The sequence below is a fragment of the Theropithecus gelada genome, chromosome 11 (assembly GCF_003255815.1).
Source record: "Theropithecus gelada isolate Dixy chromosome 11, Tgel_1.0, whole genome shotgun sequence".
In the NCBI taxonomy this organism is placed as follows: Eukaryota; Metazoa; Chordata; class Mammalia; order Primates; family Cercopithecidae; genus Theropithecus; species Theropithecus gelada.
Genome location: NC_037679.1, coordinates 124,953,201 through 124,972,280, shown reverse-complemented (window position 1 = coordinate 124,972,280; position 19,080 = coordinate 124,953,201). Strand labels below are relative to the sequence as shown.

The following is a 19,080-nucleotide window of genomic DNA, read 5'->3' as shown; positions in this document are numbered from 1 at the left end:
TGTGGCTGACTAGCCGGCAAGCCCTGTAGAGGGTGAAGCCAGGCAATGAGGATGCAAGCCGGCCAGGAGGGGCGGAGCAGGCCACCCCTGCTGTGTAATTTTAGGAACTTTCCATTCCTAGGAAAGAAACATGATGGGGTGAAGCATTAACCTGAGTGGCTGCACATGCCTAAGGGCTGAGAGAAATAAGGCAGCAGACCTGGAGGAAAGCAGGCAGAGGGTATAAAAGTAATTGTAGACGTTTTTCTTTGTGTCTTGCTACCACAGGGCTTCCACAATGAGGGAAGGAAAGGGATGGGGCAGGAGCCAGGACCACTTGAATCCCAATAAGGAAGGATCCTCTGGGCAGGGGAGTTCTCCACCCTCAGTGAGGAGGAGCCCATGGCTCAGGACGCGGGAAATGCACAGGGTGACGGGAAGTGCACAGGGTGATAGCAGACTTTGTGTTTACTGGCCACCTGCTACATGCCAAGCCCCACACGGGACTGAAAAGCCTTCGGGGTTGGACAGGAGCTCACCCATGGGAACCACACTCATCATCTGTGCTCCTCCTCCCTGCTCAGTCTCATCCGTGGTGCCATCACCTACCAACCCCAGACACCGCAGGGTCACTATAGGCTCCTCCTCCTCTCAACGACAACCATGTGCCAATTCCCCTCTGCCCTCAAACCTGTCTCCATTTCCCCGCCACACTGCCCAACTTGGTTCCCCACCACAGTCGGCTGCTGGCTCCTGACTCCTGCTCCACCCACAGGCTGATCCCCCAAGGCACCCCCGGCTGAGAAGTCCCCACCAGCTCCCACACCCAGGGCACCAAGCCCAAAAACTCTTTCACATGGCCTCGGGGCTCTTACTGTCTGGCCTTAACCTGACTTTTTGGCATCATCTTCTGGTATTTTCTTTCCCCCACACCGGGTTTTTTTTTTTTTTTTTTTGAGGCGAAGTCTTCCTCGGTCACCCAGGCTGGAGTGCAATGGCGCGATTTCGGCTCACTGCAACTTCTGCCTCCCAGGTTCAAGCGATTCTCCTGCCTCAGCCTCCTGAGTAGCTAGGATTACAGGGGCGTGCCACCACGCCTGGCTAATTTTTGTATTTTTTTTTTCCTGGGTTTTCATCACTTTGAACTAAGTAGTTGCTTTTTCCTGAAAACAGTGTGGTTACCTAATAACTCAGGCACTATTAGCAGAGTGGTAAACAGGGTGAACTCTGGGACGTGGCACGGTGTCTGAGTCCAAGCCCCTCTGTTTACTGGCTGTGTGGATTTGGATAAGCAAGGCAGCCTCTGTGGGCCTCAGGGAGGCTCTTATTCCTGCCCACCTCACACATTGTTCTCTCTGCCCTTCCTCTTCCATTGAACTCCTACACACCCTCTAAGGCCCATTTTGAGATTTTGAGTGTGGCACCTGCTCTGACTGTCCTGGGCAGGTGAGTTCATCCCTCTCCTGCAAGCCTGCGGTGCTGCTCACTTCACAGCAGCCCTCGGCACTTGGGGCAGGGGGCCCCTCACTCCCCTCAGAACACAGCCCAGCACACGGCCTGGCACCCAGGAGCCGCCCCAGTGAGTGTGGGACTCAGTGGATGGGGCTCTGCAGAGGGCTGTGGAAATGGCACCTGCTCCCCTACCTGCCTCTGTCTGCTGAGCTCCTAGGGCAACAGCTAGTGTTTCTCTTTCCTGCTTTATGGCTGTTTTGATTTTCAAAGGGGCAGTCTACAAAGTCCCAGCAGTCCCAGTGAGGAATGGGTTTTTCTCTGGGTCATTAAGAAGAGGCTCCTGGAAAGGCTGGGCTTGCGCCCTAGGTATCTTAAGGTCAGACTGATGCTTGGTTACTCTCATTCCTTCTTTCAACCAATACCCTCTGTGCACCTGCTATGATGATGCCAGGCTCTTGGGCCATCATGGGGCCCATGCCTGACACTGCCACTGCCCCTGCCCCAGGATCACTTGTAGGACACTGGGTTGAAAGACCTGACTTAGTAATCACCAGGGTGCTATGAAGGAGAAGTGAATGGGTCTAATATGGGGAGCAAACACAGCGTGGGGGCTCAGGGAGAGGACTGGGAGACCAGGTCTGAACAAGACTCAACTTCTTTTAAAGAATGGTTTCCCATTCCCACATCAGAAGAGTCAGCTGAACCCTGGGCTGCAGTCCTGATACAGCACGGCTGAGCCCTATGCCCACACGCAGGCAGGCACCCCAGTCCCATGCCCGAGCTGCCGAGCTCTCCAGGAGGGCACACAAAAGCATGCATCAGGTGCTGCTGCTTACCCTCCTCATGAACGACCTTCTCTGAGCGCCAGGCATGCATTTCTCTCTGGCTCTGCCCATGATCTTGCTGCCTTGGTTTATGGAATCTTCAAGGATAGGCTTGTCATGCTAAGGGCTATTTTCCACTTTGAGGCATCCTTGTTTTTGGCTCTCTGCCTTTAACCTCAGAACACTACCTCCTCTGCTGTCTTCCCCACTCCCATCTACCCCTATAACAAGAGCAAAATCTCATGAGTCTTACTGAAGGGTGGAGCTGGGAGGGAACATGTGATCATCTGTTCATCTTCCAAACCCAGCTCAGAGCCCAGAGGAAACCTTCCTTGGAGCTGTCCCTGCCCCATCTCCCAGCAAATCATTCTGTCCTCTGTACCAACTCCATGTCTTGCACATGTTTCTATAATTACACTCATAGTCTATTTATTTTATTGGATACCTTGTGTGTCTCCTCTTTTAGCCTCTTGATTAAATCTCATTCATCTTAATATCCCTAGCAGAGGGCTACACATGGATGGAAGGAAGGAAGGAAAGAAGGAAGGGAGGGAGGGAGGGAGGAAGGGAGGACAGGAGGACAGAAGGAAGCAGGGGAGGAAGGGAGGGAGGGAGGAAGGGACTGATTGATTTCAACCCCTTTTATATTTTGGATGGAGAAACCAAGGCCTGGAGAGAAGTGACTTTTCCACAGTCCCACAGGAAGGCCAAAGGAAGTGTGGAGAGCAGAAATTAAGAATCCTAATGCTCAGTTTAGTGCCCATTTAACCAACTGGGCTGCTGACCCACAACGAAGCTGCTTGGCCTGGGAAGCAAGTCACTGGTGTCTGGGCTACAGCAGGCCTAGAGTCCTGAGCTACAGCAGAGCAGCTAGAAGGGGTTACTGTAGGCTTCGTCCTGACTTGTCTCATCTGCTATGGCGCTGTGCAGACCAAGTGCACATCCCCCTCAACTGTGACTCTGTCTCCCAGCAGATCCTGACAGCACAGTGGGGCAGAAGACCATGGCGGGGGCGGGGGGTGGGCAGTAGTCCCAGGCCATTCAGCATCTCAAGAAGGGGTGTAGCAGAAAAGCCATCACCTGTTCTTTATTAGATGGCAAGCCTGGAAAGTGGGCAGTGGCCACATTCGGTGGGATGTCGATGTACCAAGAGAAGGGCTTTGAGCCTCGGCAGAAGGTGCTTCCCTCCCACGGCCTCCCTGACTCCCGAAGTGATGCTCTCAAGTCATCTCACTCCCCTGCTGGGGCTCGAGTCCTCCGTCTTCTCTGCTACCTGTCTTAGCCCCATGTATCCCTGGTCCCTGAGGAAATACCAAGGCCTCAGCTAATGCTCAAGGGCGGGACACAGCTTGTGGAGCAGAGGCAGCCTCTCCAGGCAAGGGAGCAGCTGCTTCCTCAGTGCTCCCCATAGCCTGGCAGAGCGCCTGAGAGGCTAGAAAAGTTTTGATTATTAACACAGCCAAGCAGCTGAATAAAATAATAAGTTAGAGAACACCATTGCATGGGCGATGGGAGCCGTAGGGAGCCATGGAAGAAAAGGGAGGGGAAAGAAACACATCTCCTGGGTGGCCACAGAGGAAACCCTGGACCACATTTTCTTTTACGGTTGCAAAGGAGGCAAGAAAGTGTCAGCATTTTTGGTTCCTTCCCTGCTCTGTAGGATCATCCAATCAACACCAGCTTAACTGAAATTCTAGGTGGTGGAGGCCGGGGCGGGAGGCGGGAGTGAGGGACAGGGTGGTTGGGAAGGATTGCCACCTGAAGTCTGACCTCGTTCAGGTGGAGGTTAAGATGACTCTGAATTTTTCAAACTTTGGAATGTGACCCATTAGGGTTGTGATTAAGTTTAGTGGGTTGTAAGCTGCACTAAAAACAAAAAGAAGGAAATAATCAAAATAGAAAAAACATCTGAGCGCATCACGCAACATAAGGGTAAACTTACTTTGGTGAACAATGTTTCACATAACTATTTCTTATGCTTCCACGTATATCTTACATGGGACATGATCTCAAAAGTCTTAAAGCCAGTGCTATTGGAGACTGAGGTTGAACCTTGGTCTCCTGTTTACAATGAAGAGCTCTACCATCCACCATCCACACGTCCCAGATGCCTTTTTAGGTTAAGGACTCAATCTTGACAATTTCACCTTTTAAATCCCTTCACTCTCTGCAAATACTTAGATCCCTATTGACACTCCCACAGTGCAAGTCACCACCATCTCCTGCCCTGATCAAAGCAAAGTCTAGAGGGAATGTCAACAGTGGCTGTTCCTGGGGTGGCCAGTGGTTTGGGTTGGACTGGGTCCCCCAAAAGATATGTTGAAATCCTTACCCTTGGTACCTGAGTATGAGGCCTTATTTGGAAATATGATATTCACAGATGTAATCAAGTTAAGATGAGGTCATTAGGGTGGGTCCTAATCCAACATGACTGGTGTCCTTGTAAGAAGAAAATGTCATGTGAAGACAGAGACACACAGGGACAACAGTGTGTGATGACAGAGGCTTTGGAGACTGTAGCGATGCAGCCACAAGCCAAGGAGTGCCAAGAATCGCCACCCACAACCAGAAGCTGGGATGAGGCAAGGAAAGATTCTACCCAAGTCTCATAGGGAGCTTGGCCCTGTGACACCTCGATTTCTGACTTTTAGCCTCCGGAACTGTGAGGGAATAAATTTTTGTTGTTTAAAGCCATCCAGTTTATGGCACTTTGAAATGAACATAGTGAGATAAAAACAATTTTCATTTTATGATACTTTTTAATATTTTAGAGATTATCTGTAGTGGATACATAAGACTTTTATAATCAGGAAATAAAGTTATTCTTAAAAAGAAATGCTTACTTAGCAAGAATCTTTATCGCCCTGTTGGATTTGTCCCTCAGAATGGAAACCATCTCTACGACACAGTTTCCTATCCATATCAACACAGCTTTATTACTGCACCATCTTCATCGTCACGACTTCAGTATTGCAGGAAACTCTCGTCCAGGAAGGTAAAAGTGACAAATTATTTTATTATTCCTTTCAGGAACTTGCAAACATTTAAACAAATAGCAGACTGCACAACTTTTTAATAGATAGCATCTAATGACTGGTCTATTCTCCAAGACTCTTCAGAACTCTTGCCTTGCCATGTCTACCCACCCTAAACTCTCACGTCATGGTCTTTTCCAATCTTAAGCAAGCCCCTGTAGGAAAGACCCAGAAAACTGAGACATGTCCCCCACCTTTGCATTTGCCTTTCTGAGATGCTTCTAAGACTCTGTCAAGTGTCTTCTCCCTTACCGTGGTAGCAGGAAGCCCAGCTATGCCTTATCATGGGTTGATTGGCTGGTATTTTTAGGCATTTGACATCTAATATATTCAAAATACTACATTCATTGAAGGCAACCCCAACAGGCTAGAATTTATCATTGAATTGTAGCTGGGGAAACAGATTCCTGGAAGTTAAGTAGCCTGCCCAAGGCTCCACCATTAGTAGTCAGCAGAGCATGGGTCCAGCTGCCTGCAAAGCCTGCACTCTTGTCACCCTTCTACCTTCTCAAATTTAGTGAGACTGTCGTAACAAATATATACATTCCAGTGTCTATTTTTGGGAACTGATGGTATTCTGCTCCCAATTACCCAGATGATTGCTTCAAGTGGACAGACTACACCCCTCTGGAAGACCTCACCCAGACAGGCTCCTGAGGGGAGTCGCCATAGAGATCATTTTCATCACAGGCAGCAGTAGTCGGAGCCTCCAGGACTTCTGTTTCTCTGCCCTGGGCCTGGAGAATGTTAACCATGAAAGGCGAATGGACTTCAGTGGAAAACAAGTTATTATTTCAGGCAGTCACATTTTCCAAAAGGCACTGGTGCAACAAGTTAGTGGGGAAGAAAGAACTGGACCCTTCGTACAGTAGGCCTGGAACACAAAGCTTATTGTTATGTTTGTGCCTCTATTCAGATACCAGGTGGTACGAACTCCATGCCAACCTGCAGACTCAATTCTTCTCTTCCTTCTCAGTAGCAAATGTACATATTCGCTTTAAAGTGGGAAGAGTTCATCCATGGTTGATCGTTGATCTTTGATTTGAAAGATATCAACCTCAAAGTGGTGACACAAAAAAAAGGTGGCTTGACTCATTCAGTGTTCTGGGAAGAGGATGTGTGTGCAAAATTCACTCACCCAGAAGAAGAAGTTGAAGACAAAGAGTAAGTACTTCAAGTAGACGATCAGCCAGTCGTCCTGCTCAGTCTTATAGTGGGCCATGGCTGCTGGGCCTGCAGAGAAGACACATATGCTGGGCCAGGGAATCACCAAGAACCACCTTGTCCTTCCCAGAGCCAGAGCATCTTGGCAAGGTTCCCTTCGAAGGGCTCATTAACCTATCTGCCGGGGGACTTTGAGGCTATGCATGGGTAGCATGGAGCAAAGATCTGGGAATTGCTAAGGACATCAAATAGAGGTGAAGTGGGGCAGAATCTTCCAGAACTTTAGATGTCAGTTTTGTCCTCTTGACAAAGGTCTAACCTACAATTCTCCCACAGACTTTGCGCTGGTCTTACTGTATTCTTAATCTCTTGTCCTGTCTCATCAGGGTTGCAGGACACAAGTTTACCTGTCTTACACACACACACACATACACACATATTCAGCATCACTACTTTGCATAGGAAACTTGCACTCTGCATCATTTGAAAAGGACTCTGAATCCACAGGTGCGGCATGAACCCCAGAGCAGAGCACCTGTGCTGGAAAGGGCCCCAGTGATCACCCAGTCCACCCGACCTGGCTGCTGCAGCTTGACTTTCCAGATGAGGAAGCAGGCCCAGACAGGCCTGGTGGTTTGGCAGGAAGAAGTACAAGAGGCCCTGGAGTCTGACTCCCTGGGTTCACACCCTGATCTGTCACAAGATGTGTGATACTTTGGGCAAGTTATGTGACCTCCCATCCCTCAGCATTCTCATCTGTAAGTGGGGATAATGACACATATATCATAGGGTTGTTTTGAGGATTAAATGAAATAATCTGTGTGAAGTGTTTAACATAGTCCTTGGCATGTAGTAAGTGTTCAATCAATGTTACCCATTATTACATGTCATAGAACTGGGGTGATGGCCTAAGACTCCAGTCCTAAAACTCCCGTCTTTACCCCAGCACCATGCTATCTCTTGTCCTGACACCCACTGATGGACTCTCTGGGAAGTATGACATCAACGGTGGTGATAAAGGCAGAGAGGGCCTACTGTGCCTGGTAATCTTGTTTGCTTCTCTGTCTGAACCTCAGAAAGTCTGAAGCCTTTGTAGTTTCCCCTTCTTGAGCTAAATTTGCCCCGGGAACGTGCACACCCACACTCACAGAGTAGTTGGTCTTTAAGAAATTACCCCCATTTTGGGAACCTCTTTTATTTCAGAACCATAAGCAATGAGGCACGGCTTATGCTTATTCAGGCAGATGATCAGCCAGTCATCCTGTTCAGTCTTATAATGGACGATGGCTGCTGGGCCTGCAGAGAAGACACATGGGCTGGGCCAGGGGGATTTAGCATTTCCATCTCTTCCTCCATTATTTCCAACCCCCAATTGGGCCCTCCTTTCATCCTGTTCTTGCCTCCTGGGCTGGTGCTTGGCCGCGCGCCAGTTATTTCCTCTGAGCCACTGTTCTGCCTCTTATTTCAAGCTCATGGGCTCACTGAGACAGGAAGAGAGGAAGAGGGAAAAGACAATGTGGCTGACTTATTTGTGATTTCTATTTGCAGACTTTGAAGAAGGCAATTTAAGACTGCTAGTCTTCTCGTTAAAAAAAGACAAAACTCATTTTTCTCCAATTTAGTTTTCGAGGTAGGGTGGTAGAATAAATACAGAAGGAGGAAAAAAGAAAGCCTGTAAGATATGGCCGTGGATGGTGTCGGCCAGGGGATCTAATGGGAGCGATTTCACGGTCATGCAGTCAGTCCTGACAAGAGAGCAGGTGCAGCGTCTCCTGGGCCATCGCAGGCCCTTAGCAAGTGGCATAGTTTGTGGGGCCTGGCCACTCTCTCTGCAGTCTCTCTCCCTGTGCACACCCCTCCCCTCCCAGGCAGGGCCACTGGACTTCTGCCCCAGAACCTTCTCTCTACTTCTCTCTACTTGCGGCAAAGGGGCCTGATTCACTTACTCAAACCACAGAGTCAGGACCCTGCCCTCTAAAGGAAAATTGTATCTTTTAAAAAGAACTTCAGGCAGAAGACAAGGCTTAAGGAAAAGAAACCATTCTAATGGTAAAATTTCGGTCATTCGTGGTAGGGAAGATAGAACCACGAAATGTCAGGGTCAGGGGAAACCTTTGGGCTCACTTAATTCAATCTTCTGCAGAAAGAATGAGGAATTTTACATATTTAAGATGCATATTTAAAAATGACTTTTTTAAGGTCACATGGCTAATCTGTAGTTGAGTTTCCTATTCTCCACCATTCAGTGCTCCTTTCCCCAACACCACGTGTGGGGCCCTGTGCTGGGGGTGGCAGAGGCCCCAAAGAAGTGTCAATACCAGCGTGAAGCCAGATGACTGGATCTGAAAGCTAGCTTTGTCATTTTACTGGCTGTGTGACCTTGGGCAAGTTATTTAACCTCTCTATGTAGCTAATATTTATGGAACACTTACTATGTGCCAGGCACAGAACTAAGTGCTTTACACTCATGATTTCAGTCCGTCTTCCCAATACCCCTATGAAATAGGGTTATTCCCATTTCATAATACAATCAGGTTTAGACAGGTTAAATAATTCAACTAAAGTCACATAACAAGTAAATGACAAAGTCAGAGCTGAATAAAGAATCTCTGCTTCTGGGCTCAAGCTTTACCCACTGTGCAGTACTCACAGGACGAGATCTACCAGGGCAAAGGAGGAAGGGGAGGGACCAGAGACTGCTGGTCCCCCTAGTATTTGTTAGAATAGAACCTCTCAATTTTAGTTAGATACTTAGTCACCTGGAACAGACAACATTTCCCAGACTCCCGTCCTGCTAGAAGGAGGATTCACTGCTGGCCGGTAAATGGTATATAAGAAGTGGTATAGGCAACTTCTTACAAGGATCATTTTTTGATATATGTTTCACAGGCATTTGAAAAGAATGAGAATCCTGTCATTATAGGGTACAAATTCTGTATGTGTCAGTTAGATCAAATTTGCTAATTGTACTTTTCACATCTTCTATATCCTTACTGATACGTTCTATTGGCTATTGAAAAAGGTATATTCCAGACTCCCACTATGATTGTGAATTTATCTATCCCTTGCTTAATACTGTTAATTTTTGCTTCATATATTTTGTAGATATTTTATAGAGTGCAAAGAAATTTGGAGTTGTGATATCCTTATGGTGGATCAAACTCTTCATCATTAATAGATGTCATTCTTTATCTCTAATAATCAGAGGTATCCTTAATGTGTGTGTGCGGGGGCATGTCTCTCTTCACCCTTTCTTTCTGTTGGTTGGAATGCTAATGTTATGGCTGGAGCTCAAGCAGCCATCCTGGGCCATGAGCTGGAAACCATGGGTTCAAGGAGTCTGGGTCTCAGATGAGTTTAGAGCTGCCATACCATCCCTGAGCTGCTTACCTCCAGACTGAGTTTACATGAGAGAAAGACAAACTTGTAGCTTCTTTCGGCTACATGTTTGAATATGCTATTGCTCACAGCTAATATCACCCTGACACAGCAGAGGAAGCAGTGGGTACTAAGGTATGTAGGAGCATCCCATGCTGGGGCATGGCAGGTCTTACACAGCAAGACCAGAGATAATGCCATGCAGTGGTTGCCAAGCAATTCTGACTGTACAACTGCCTCCACTAATTTATTGATAAATATTATTCATGTACTATTATCAATCTATATGCAGATATTCAAAGTTTAATTCTGCACTGTTTAAAGGTAAAAATAATTAGGGATACAGATTCCACTAAGTCCTCCCTGCACCCCAGTGTACTGTCTGTCTCCACTTTGGAGGCCACTGGTACAGAGTATGAGTGGAGGGAGTGAGAGCTGAAGGATATGTAGGGGGTCAAGAGTGACCTTACGTGCCAAGCTCTGAGACTTGGATTTCCATCCTGAAGATAAGGCTGACCCCAGGATGGTGGCCCTTAAGTCCAAGAAAGAGAAGGGGGTGGCGGATGGAGAGCAGGGCACAGACTCCTCAAGAGCATAGAGAGGAGGTTCCATCAGGCAGGCAGTGTGTGTCAGAGGCAGGGCAGGAAAGATTCTGAGGAGGAGCCTTGCTGTCTAAAAAGAGAGCCAGCGGAGGAAGAAGAAACCAGGCAGCAAAATGGTATGCGAGGGAGAGGGTAGAAGGAGAACCAGGGGAGTGCAGGGTCCTGGAAGCCAGGGAAGACAGGGTGGTCCACAGTGCCACATGCTGCCAAGAGGTCTCCGTCAAATGAGGACTAGCAAGGGCTCACTTTCATCCATGGAGGACAGGTGGGGGGTTAAGGCTGCACCATGAGGTGGGAGGAAATGAGACCGGGAGGTGGATATTTTCAAATGACAAGGTCAGGAGGGAAGCAGCTAGGCAGCCTGGGAAAGGAAGCTGATATGGTTTGGCTATGTCCCCACCCCAATCTCAACTTGCATTGTATCTCCTAGAATTCCCATGTGTTGTGGGAGGGACCCAGGGGGAAGTAATTGAATCATGGAGGCCAGTCTTTCGCGTACTATTCTCACGATAGTAAATCAGTCTCACAAGATCTGATGGGTTTATCAGGAGTTTCCACTGTTGCATCTTTCTCGTTTTCTTTTGCTGCCACCATGTAAGAAGTGCTTTTTGCCTCCCACCATGATTCTGAGGCCTCCCCAGTCATGTGGATCTGTAAGTCCAATTAAATCTCTTTTTCCTCCCAGTCTTGGATACATCTTTATCAGCAGTGTGAAAATGGACTAATATTAGTAAATTGGTACCAGTGAGTGGGCTATTGCTGAAAAGATACCAGAAAATGTGAAAGCAACTTTGGAACTGGGTAACAGGCAGAGGTTTGAAAGGCTCAGAAGACAGGAAAATGTGAGAAAGTTTGGAACTTCCTAGAGACTTGTTGAATGGCTTTGACAAAAATGCTGATGGTGATATGAACAATAAGGTCCAGGCTGAGGTGGTCTCAGATGGAGATAAGGAACTTGTTGGGAACTGCAGCAAAGGTGACTCTTGTTATGTTTTACCAAAGAGACTGCCGGCATTTTGTTCTTGCCCTAGAGATCTGTGAAACTTTGAACTTGAGGGTATCTGGCGGAAGAAAGTTCTAAGCAGCAAAGCATTCAAGAGGTGACTTGGGTGCTATTAAAGGCATTCAGTTTTATAAGGGAGGAAGAGCATAAGAGTTTGGAAAATTTGTAGCCTGACAATGCAGTAGAAAATTTCATTTTCTGAGGAGAAATCCAAGCCAGCTGCAGAAATTTGTATAAGTAATGAGGAGCCAAATGTTAATCCCCAAGACAATGGGGAAAATATCTCCAGGGCATGTCAGAGGTCTTCATGGCAGCCCCTCCCATCACAGGCCCAGAGGTCTAGAAGGAAAACAGTGGTTTTGTGGGACGGGTCCAGGGTCCCTCTGCTATGTGCAGCCTAGGGACTTGGTGTCCTATATTCCAGCTGCTCCAGCTGTAACTGAAAGGGGCCAACGTAAAGCTCAGGCTGTGGCTTCAGAGGGTGGAAGCCCCAAGCCTTGGCAGCTTCCACATGGTGATGAGCCTGTGGGTGCACAGAAGTCAAGAATTGAGGTTTGGGAACCTCTGCCTAGATTTCACAGGATATATGGAAACACCTGGATGTCCAGGCAAAAGTTTGCTGCAGGGGCAGGGCCCTCATGGAGAACCTCTGCTAGGGCAGTGTGGAAGGGAAATGTGGGGTTAGAGCCCCCACATAGAGTGCCTACTGGGGAGCTGCCTAGTGGAGCTGTAAGAAGAGGGCCACTGTCCTCCAGACCCCAGAATGGTAGATCCACCGACAGCTTGTGCCTGGACCATGTGCCTGGAAAAGCTGCAGACACTCAATGCCAGACTGTGAAAGCAGCTGCACCCTGCAAAGCCACAGGACTGGTCCTGCCCAAGACCATGGGAACCACCTCTTACATCACCGTGACCTGGATGTGAGACCTGGAGTCAAAGGGGATGATTTTGGAGCTTTAAAATTTGACTGCCCTGCTGGATTTTGAACTTGCATGGGCCCTGTAACCCCTTTGTTTTGGCCAATTTCTCCCATTTGGAATTTACCCAATACCTGTACCACCATTGTACCTAGGAAGTAACTAGCTCACTTTTGATTTTATAGGCTCATAGGTGAAAGGGACTTGCCTTGTCTCAGATGAGACTCTGGACTGTGGACCTTTGGGTTAATGCTGAAATAAGACTTTGAGGGACTGTTGGGATGGCATGATTGGTTTTGAAATGTGAGGACATGAGATGTGGAGGGGCTGGGGCAGAACAATAAGGTTTGGCTGTGTCCCTATCCAAATCTCAACTTGAATGTATCTCCCAGAATCCCATGTGTTGTGGGAAAGACCCCGGGGGGTGGGGGGTAACTGAATCATGGGGACCAGCCTTTCGTGTACCATTCTTGTGATAGGGAGTAAGTCTCAAGAGATCTGATGGGCTTATCAGGGATTTCTGCTTTTGCTTCTCTCTCATTTTCTCTTGCCACCACCATGTAGGAAGTGCCTTTTGCCTCCTGCCATGATTCTGAGGCCTCCCTAGTCATGTAGAACTATAAGTCCAATTAAATCTCTTTTTCTTCCCAATCTCAGGTAAGTCTTTATCAGCAGTGTGAAAACGGACTAATACAGAAGCGCTTTTGTGTTGTAAGGGAGGGAGGCTGGAGCATGCCTAGAGCACTGGGAAAGGCTCCAAAGCCCACTTAGCTCTGCTGCCTCTAGGGAAAGGGGACGGGGCTGAAGGAGGGAGAGAGGAGGAGCTACTATTGCTAGCAATCACTTCCAGCCCTCCTCCTGGCTACCCAATGAACTCCCCTGTCTAGGACCTTGTTGTACCCCACAATTTTTCTTTGCCTAGAGAGTGATACACAAGGTGGGCATGGTAATGGCTGCAGTAGCCCCTGGAGAGAAGCAAACATATGCCACTTGAGGTGGGTTCATCTGCCCCCGCCAATGAACGGAGGGACCTGGACTTTGGATAATCCCCTGAAATTGTTTTCGCTGAGCTTTGAGGAGTGTCTTCTGATTTCTGGGAAGCAGACTGGCCTCCCTAAGTGGGTTATTTCTGTTCACAGGAATTGGGCTTCTTGAACCAATGGGAGGAGGTGTCCCTAAGGGGCAAGAGCCAGAGAGTGGGGGGCAGGCAAGGCAGAGACTCCCACCCAGGGGTGGTAATCAACACTGGACACAGAATCACAGACAGGCCCAGGAGGACAAAGGAGAGGGACCATACCCCCAGCAGACCCCCACCTCTGTGAAGCTGGTCTTTTCTTTGGCCTCTGAAAGGCCCTGCTGCATCCCTGCTCCAGGTCATTCACGCTGTGATCTGAATCAGAAACACCTGCTCCTCTCTGCCTGTCCAAATGCTCAGGGCTCAGAGGGATCCCATCCTCTCTGAAGGTGGCTGTCCCCACCTTCCCAGATCCCCAGAGTGGGACCCAGTGCCCGTGGACCACAGCAAGTGATTTGGGTCCTTTTCAGTACCATATTTACTTAGCAGGCTGATGGAGTTTGTGGGGTAACTCTCTGAGCCTGTTGGCTTGAGCTGGGGCAGCTGAACCTCACAGTGCAGTCAGGACCCTTTCTCTGTGTCTGCCCTTCTTTGCTGCCTGTGCTTCGTGAGGTATGTTACTGTCTTCTCGGGGTGTTTGTTTTCCCAGTTATCAGCAGAGTGGTTCTCCTGAGCAAGTCTCAGAATTATCTGGAGGGCTTGTTAGAACACAAATTGCTGGGTCCACCCACAAAGTTTCTGATTCATTAGGTTTAGGGTGAGACCCTGGAGAATTTGCTCTCAGAAGGGCGACTAATGATCCCCATTTGCCCAGGACAGAGGGATTTCTTGGAATATGGTAATGCTGTTCAGTGTTAAACCTGGGTAATACCGGAAAACCAGGATGGCTGGCCACTGCTCCCAGATGCTGCTGGTCTCGGGACCACACTTTGATTCAATGTTCTTCACGGCCCTTTCCAGTTCTGAAAGTTCACGACCTTGCAGTGTAAGTATCCTTCACATCTGAAACTAACTGAGTGGGGCGGAGCACAAGGGTGGCCGTGTTCTCTCATGCTAACTCACATTTAGGACACAGTTCCTGTTGAAATGTCAAGGATTTCCCAGATGTCCTGGTAACGGGCCTCAGTGGGCCTTCTTCCAGGCTGAGGTTCTGACTGCAGAACAAAGCTGGGATTCAGGGGGAGCCAGCAGGCCCTGGGGGCCGTTAATGTCATAGGCAGGACCCAGGCCATAGGACATCTCAGAAAAGCAACCGCAGATGCCTTGATGGTGAGGTGATGGATTTTGGCGACTTTCTTCAGGGCCGGATGTGTAATGTCATGGGCTGTGAGACTTGGGGATCATTGTGTCTCCGGCTGGATCCCCCCTTCCCTAAGTGAATGAGGGTCAAAGCACAGAGAAGACAAGCGACATGTAGAAAGGGCCCAGCTGGCTGGCCAGATGTGCTGGGAGTCCCAGTGAACAGGGCAAGGCTCTGGCCAGGGCCAGCGACCAGAAGCAGAGGGACCACAACTACTGGCTGAGCGGGAGAGCTGAGTCCTTTAATGGTGATGGGTGGCAGGGAGTTGAGGAGTGCTTGGGAGCTGATTTTTATAAATCAGACATAAATACAAGGCATTTTCAGGCCCTGGGCCAGCTACATCCTTTACACACTCAAAGATGTGTGGAGTCACCAGCAGGTGCCAGGCCTGGTACTTAGAACCACTGGACTTAACTCCTTCAGGAGCTGACAGAGCCATGCAGGGTGGGCCACAGGCATATAAACAACTTCCAGACACGGGAGCACTTTTGAGATGCTGGCCTGTGTTGATAATGGGAACACAGAGGGAGGGGTGTTCACTCTGCTAGACAGGGATGGTGGGGGCAAGGGGATGGCAAAAGGAAGGGGCATTTCATCTGGTCCTTGAGGACAGGCAGGGTTTCTGAGGGCAGAAAAGGAGCAGGGGCTGCCCAGGCGGAGGGGACAGTGTGAGCAAAGGCCTCGGGGAACGGCTGGGCAGCATGGGCCAGTGCAACAGGAAGCACTGGGAAGTCGGGTTCGGGTTAGGGCCTGGAACAGTCTGGCTGGCCTCACTTAGTTGTGACTTGCCTCCCTTTCTCCACATCCTCTACTCCTGGGATCTCATCAGCTTTTTAGCAAAAGCTCCCATTAGCAAAAGCTCAGGTTGGGGGACTCTGACTCTCTATTCCCTAAGCGGGGAGCATCCCATACCCAGGGGAGGGCTTCTGGGGAACTTGGTGCTTCTAAAATAAAAACAAAGCTGGCATATTTCACTTTAAATAAAGTCTTCCAGGTTCAACCATATTGTCACAAGCAACAGGATTTTCTTCTTTTAAAAGACCAAACAGTCTTCCATTGTGTATATACACACATTCCGTTCATCCATTCATCTGTTGATGGACACTTAGGTCGATTCCATATCTTGGCTATTGTGAACAGTGCTGACGTGGACATGGGAGTGCAGATATCTCTTTCACATACTGACTTCACTTCCTTTGGATATAGACACAGAAGTGGCTTATGTTAAGCGAAATAAGCCAGGCACAGAAAGACAAACAACATATGATCTTACATGTGAAATCTAAAATCATTGATCCCATAGAAACAGAATGGTTGTTTCCAGGGGCTGGGGTGGTTGTGAGGGGGATTAGGGAGATGATGGTCAAAGGGTACAGAATTTTTAGACAAGCGGAGTAAGTTCAAGAGATCCATTGTACAAGATTATTATAGTGAATAATATATTGTATTCCTGAAAAACACTAAGAGAGTGAATGTTACATGCTCTCACCACAAAACGGTAATTCTATGAAGTACCACCTATGTTAATTAGACTTAGTCATTCCACAATGTATATATGCTTCAAAAATCCTGTTGTACATGGTAAATACATACAGCTTTATCTGTCATTAAAAAAAAAAAAAAAAAGGAAAACTCCCCACAAAACTAGTGTGTTTGCCATAGATAAGCTAGACCCTACTCTGCATCCCTTCAGTTAAATAAGTGCCAGTTTCTACCTCTGAGTTCTTGGCCAACAAAAGGTCATGCCTGCTTGATGGCCAAAGACAGCTGGAAAGGAAAAAACAGTCTAAATAATTTAATTTATAACTTAATTTAGGCCTCAGATGAAACTTGGTTACAGTCCCTGCATGTGGATTTCCATACCCCATGCCAACAGCCTTGTCCTTCTGTACCCGTTTCCCTCTTATTTAATTTTCACTTTCCTGCTCCATTCCTGATGAGTGGACACTGTGACTGTCCATATTCCTGAAGCTGTCATAGAAGTGAGACTTCTTCAGACTCTTGGAATGGGGTAGCTGGAAGAAGCCAAAAGGATCCTGAGATCAGCTCCTTTGTGTGAGAATCAAGGAAGCTGAGCCTGTTTGGTGGAGCTTGGGGTCGGGGAACAGGAGGTCACACTGTGGCCAAAGTCACACTGCAGATTAGTGGCAGGGCAGGATCTGGTTTCCTGTCTCCCAGGCCAGTGTTCTTTCCACAGCTACCAACAACATTTTCATTGGCAGACACACTAATTATAAACATAAACATTTACTAAATGCTAACCACATGCTAGGCATGCCGCAAACCAAGTGATATATGTGCATTAATTAATTTAATCCTTAAAATAATCCCATGATGGAATTATCATCCCTTCTTATAGAGGAGAAAACTGAGGCACAGAACAGTAAGTGGAGACCCAGACACATGAGAGCAGATGTTTGAGACCCAGCAAGTGAGACCCGGACACCCAGAGCAGATGTTTGACTTTTCCTTGCGCAGATCTAGTTTGGGTTTCTTGTAGTTTCTTTTAGCTTGGTGGTCTCTGGTGGAAGCTAAGAATGAGGGGATCTGCCCTGGGCAGAGACCCCAGTCGGGGCTGTGGGAGGCAGCAGGGACAGTGTTCTCTGACCCTTAAGGGAACCTGAGTCAGCAGGGCCATGATGGCTGTCACTGCAAAGAAACCAACTGCTTGGAGAACCCTCTGGAGGGAATCACAACTTCTCCCTGGTCCTCTGTCTCCTTGACTTAGGCCAAGAGATCCAGTGGCTGCCAGTGCCACAGTGAGGCACAGGCTGGGCGGGGGTCTCTGAGCAACCGCTGGCCTTTTCTATCACCATGTTCATTGTGTGCAGGTAAATGAATTCAGGCAACTCTTTTGGACTAAACCTGGGGTCAGATTGCTAAGTACAGAGTCACGTGGATGGTGCTGTAAGCAGAACTTGAATTAAAACCCTAGCACTAAGAATTCTTTGTCTCTATGCCCTGAGAGACATGTTTTCCTAAGTACATGACTATTTTTTTTTTTACTTCATTTGCAAGTAACAAATTGCATTCCATGTCTTAGTCAGGACTCTGCTCCTATCATTAGGCAAGTGGTTTGACTTGTCCTTGTTCTCTAGATGCAGACATACAGACAGAGTCCCTGGATGGTTTGCTATGTGTGTTTCTCTTTCTTTTTTGGTAAATATTCCAATGCCACACACATGCCATGCTTTTCCTAGATCCTTTTTTCTTTTTTAAAAAAGCTGCAGTCTGAAATCAGAACTTCTTCAGTGCTTGTGACAAAAATCAGTGACGAAGCAAACAGAAAATAGCCACTAGTTGGCAAGTTTGAAGATCTGGGTGTCAGTACCAGCTGCCACCTACAGCAGTGTGAACCCCGGAAAAATCCCATGACCTCCAGAGCTTCCCTTCCTCCTCTGTAAGATGGAGACGATGCTTTGTCTCGCTTGCATGGTGACTGTGAGGACCAACTGGGATGGAGAATTTGTGAGAACAGTGTGTACTTAAATTTTATGGCACCAGTGCCAGACAAGGGTAAAGGAATGATTAGACCCAAGTTTCTAAGAGCTTTCCGATGAAAGACAATGGGAAAAGGTTGGGTAACCCTAAAAATACATCATTCAGAGCCTGAATCTGATGGCTGGGATGCAGTCTCAGCACCTCTGCCCCTCAGCCCACCGGCCTGCTAGTGCACTCTATTCAGATGGTTGTGAGGGGAGACCCTGTCCCCAGGTGGCCATGAAAAATCTACTTGGAGAAAACCAAGACCTGAGTTTAACAAAGCAAATTGCTTCCGACAGGAAAGTCATTTAAAAGAAGTAGGAAGAAGGCAACAGCTACAGTGATAAGCGCTGTAGAATGAGAGAAGTCCCTCATCTCTGTTTTCAACATAGCAGCAAGGCACAGCAAAAGGAGTACCCTTGGTGGGGTTGGAAGAGGTGCCCCCAGACGGGGCTGCAGCTGGGGTGCTCTGTGGGTGGGGTTCCAGGAGGCAGCACCGGCAGGGCCTCTGCCATCCCAGCAGGGCCAGTGAGGTCATCAAGTCCAGAAGGTGACAGCTGTCTTGGTGCTTGGGTCACCTCTACACATTCCTTCCCTTCTCAATAGGCCCCCAAACACTACTGCAACTTAAGAGGGGCTAGGCCTACACCCAGGCACCTGGGTTCTAGTCCAAGTTCTATTTCTAACTTGCTCCTTGCCTTTGGGCCTCAGTTCTTCTCACCTATAATACTGGAGTGACCACCTTCCTTACTGGGTTGGGTAAAAATGAGGCCTGATTCCAAGACTTACTGCTGGCACAGTAGTTTCGGACCATTTCTGCATCACCCAATGCTCTGTGCATTTTGTGTGCCTAGGAATAACCGTGGCT

At 48.1% G+C, this 19,080-nt stretch overlaps 1 protein-coding gene across 3 annotated transcripts in view; it reads right to left on the bottom strand.

The window, feature by feature from the left end:
* Window positions 1-19,080, bottom strand: part of TSPAN11 (tetraspanin 11) — a 70,331-nt gene that overhangs the window by 36,026 nt on the left and 15,225 nt on the right. For 2 of the 3 annotated variants that reach the window (XM_025403487.1, XM_025403488.1), the window contains exon 2: window positions 6,429-6,523. The exons of the other annotated variant lie outside the window; for it this stretch is intronic. In XM_025403487.1, the coding sequence (XP_025259272.1) occupies window positions 6,429-6,512 (84 nt within the window). In that variant the 5' untranslated portion in view covers window positions 6,513-6,523. The remainder of the gene's footprint in view (window positions 1-6,428; window positions 6,524-19,080) is intronic. 3 annotated transcript variants of the gene reach the window in all.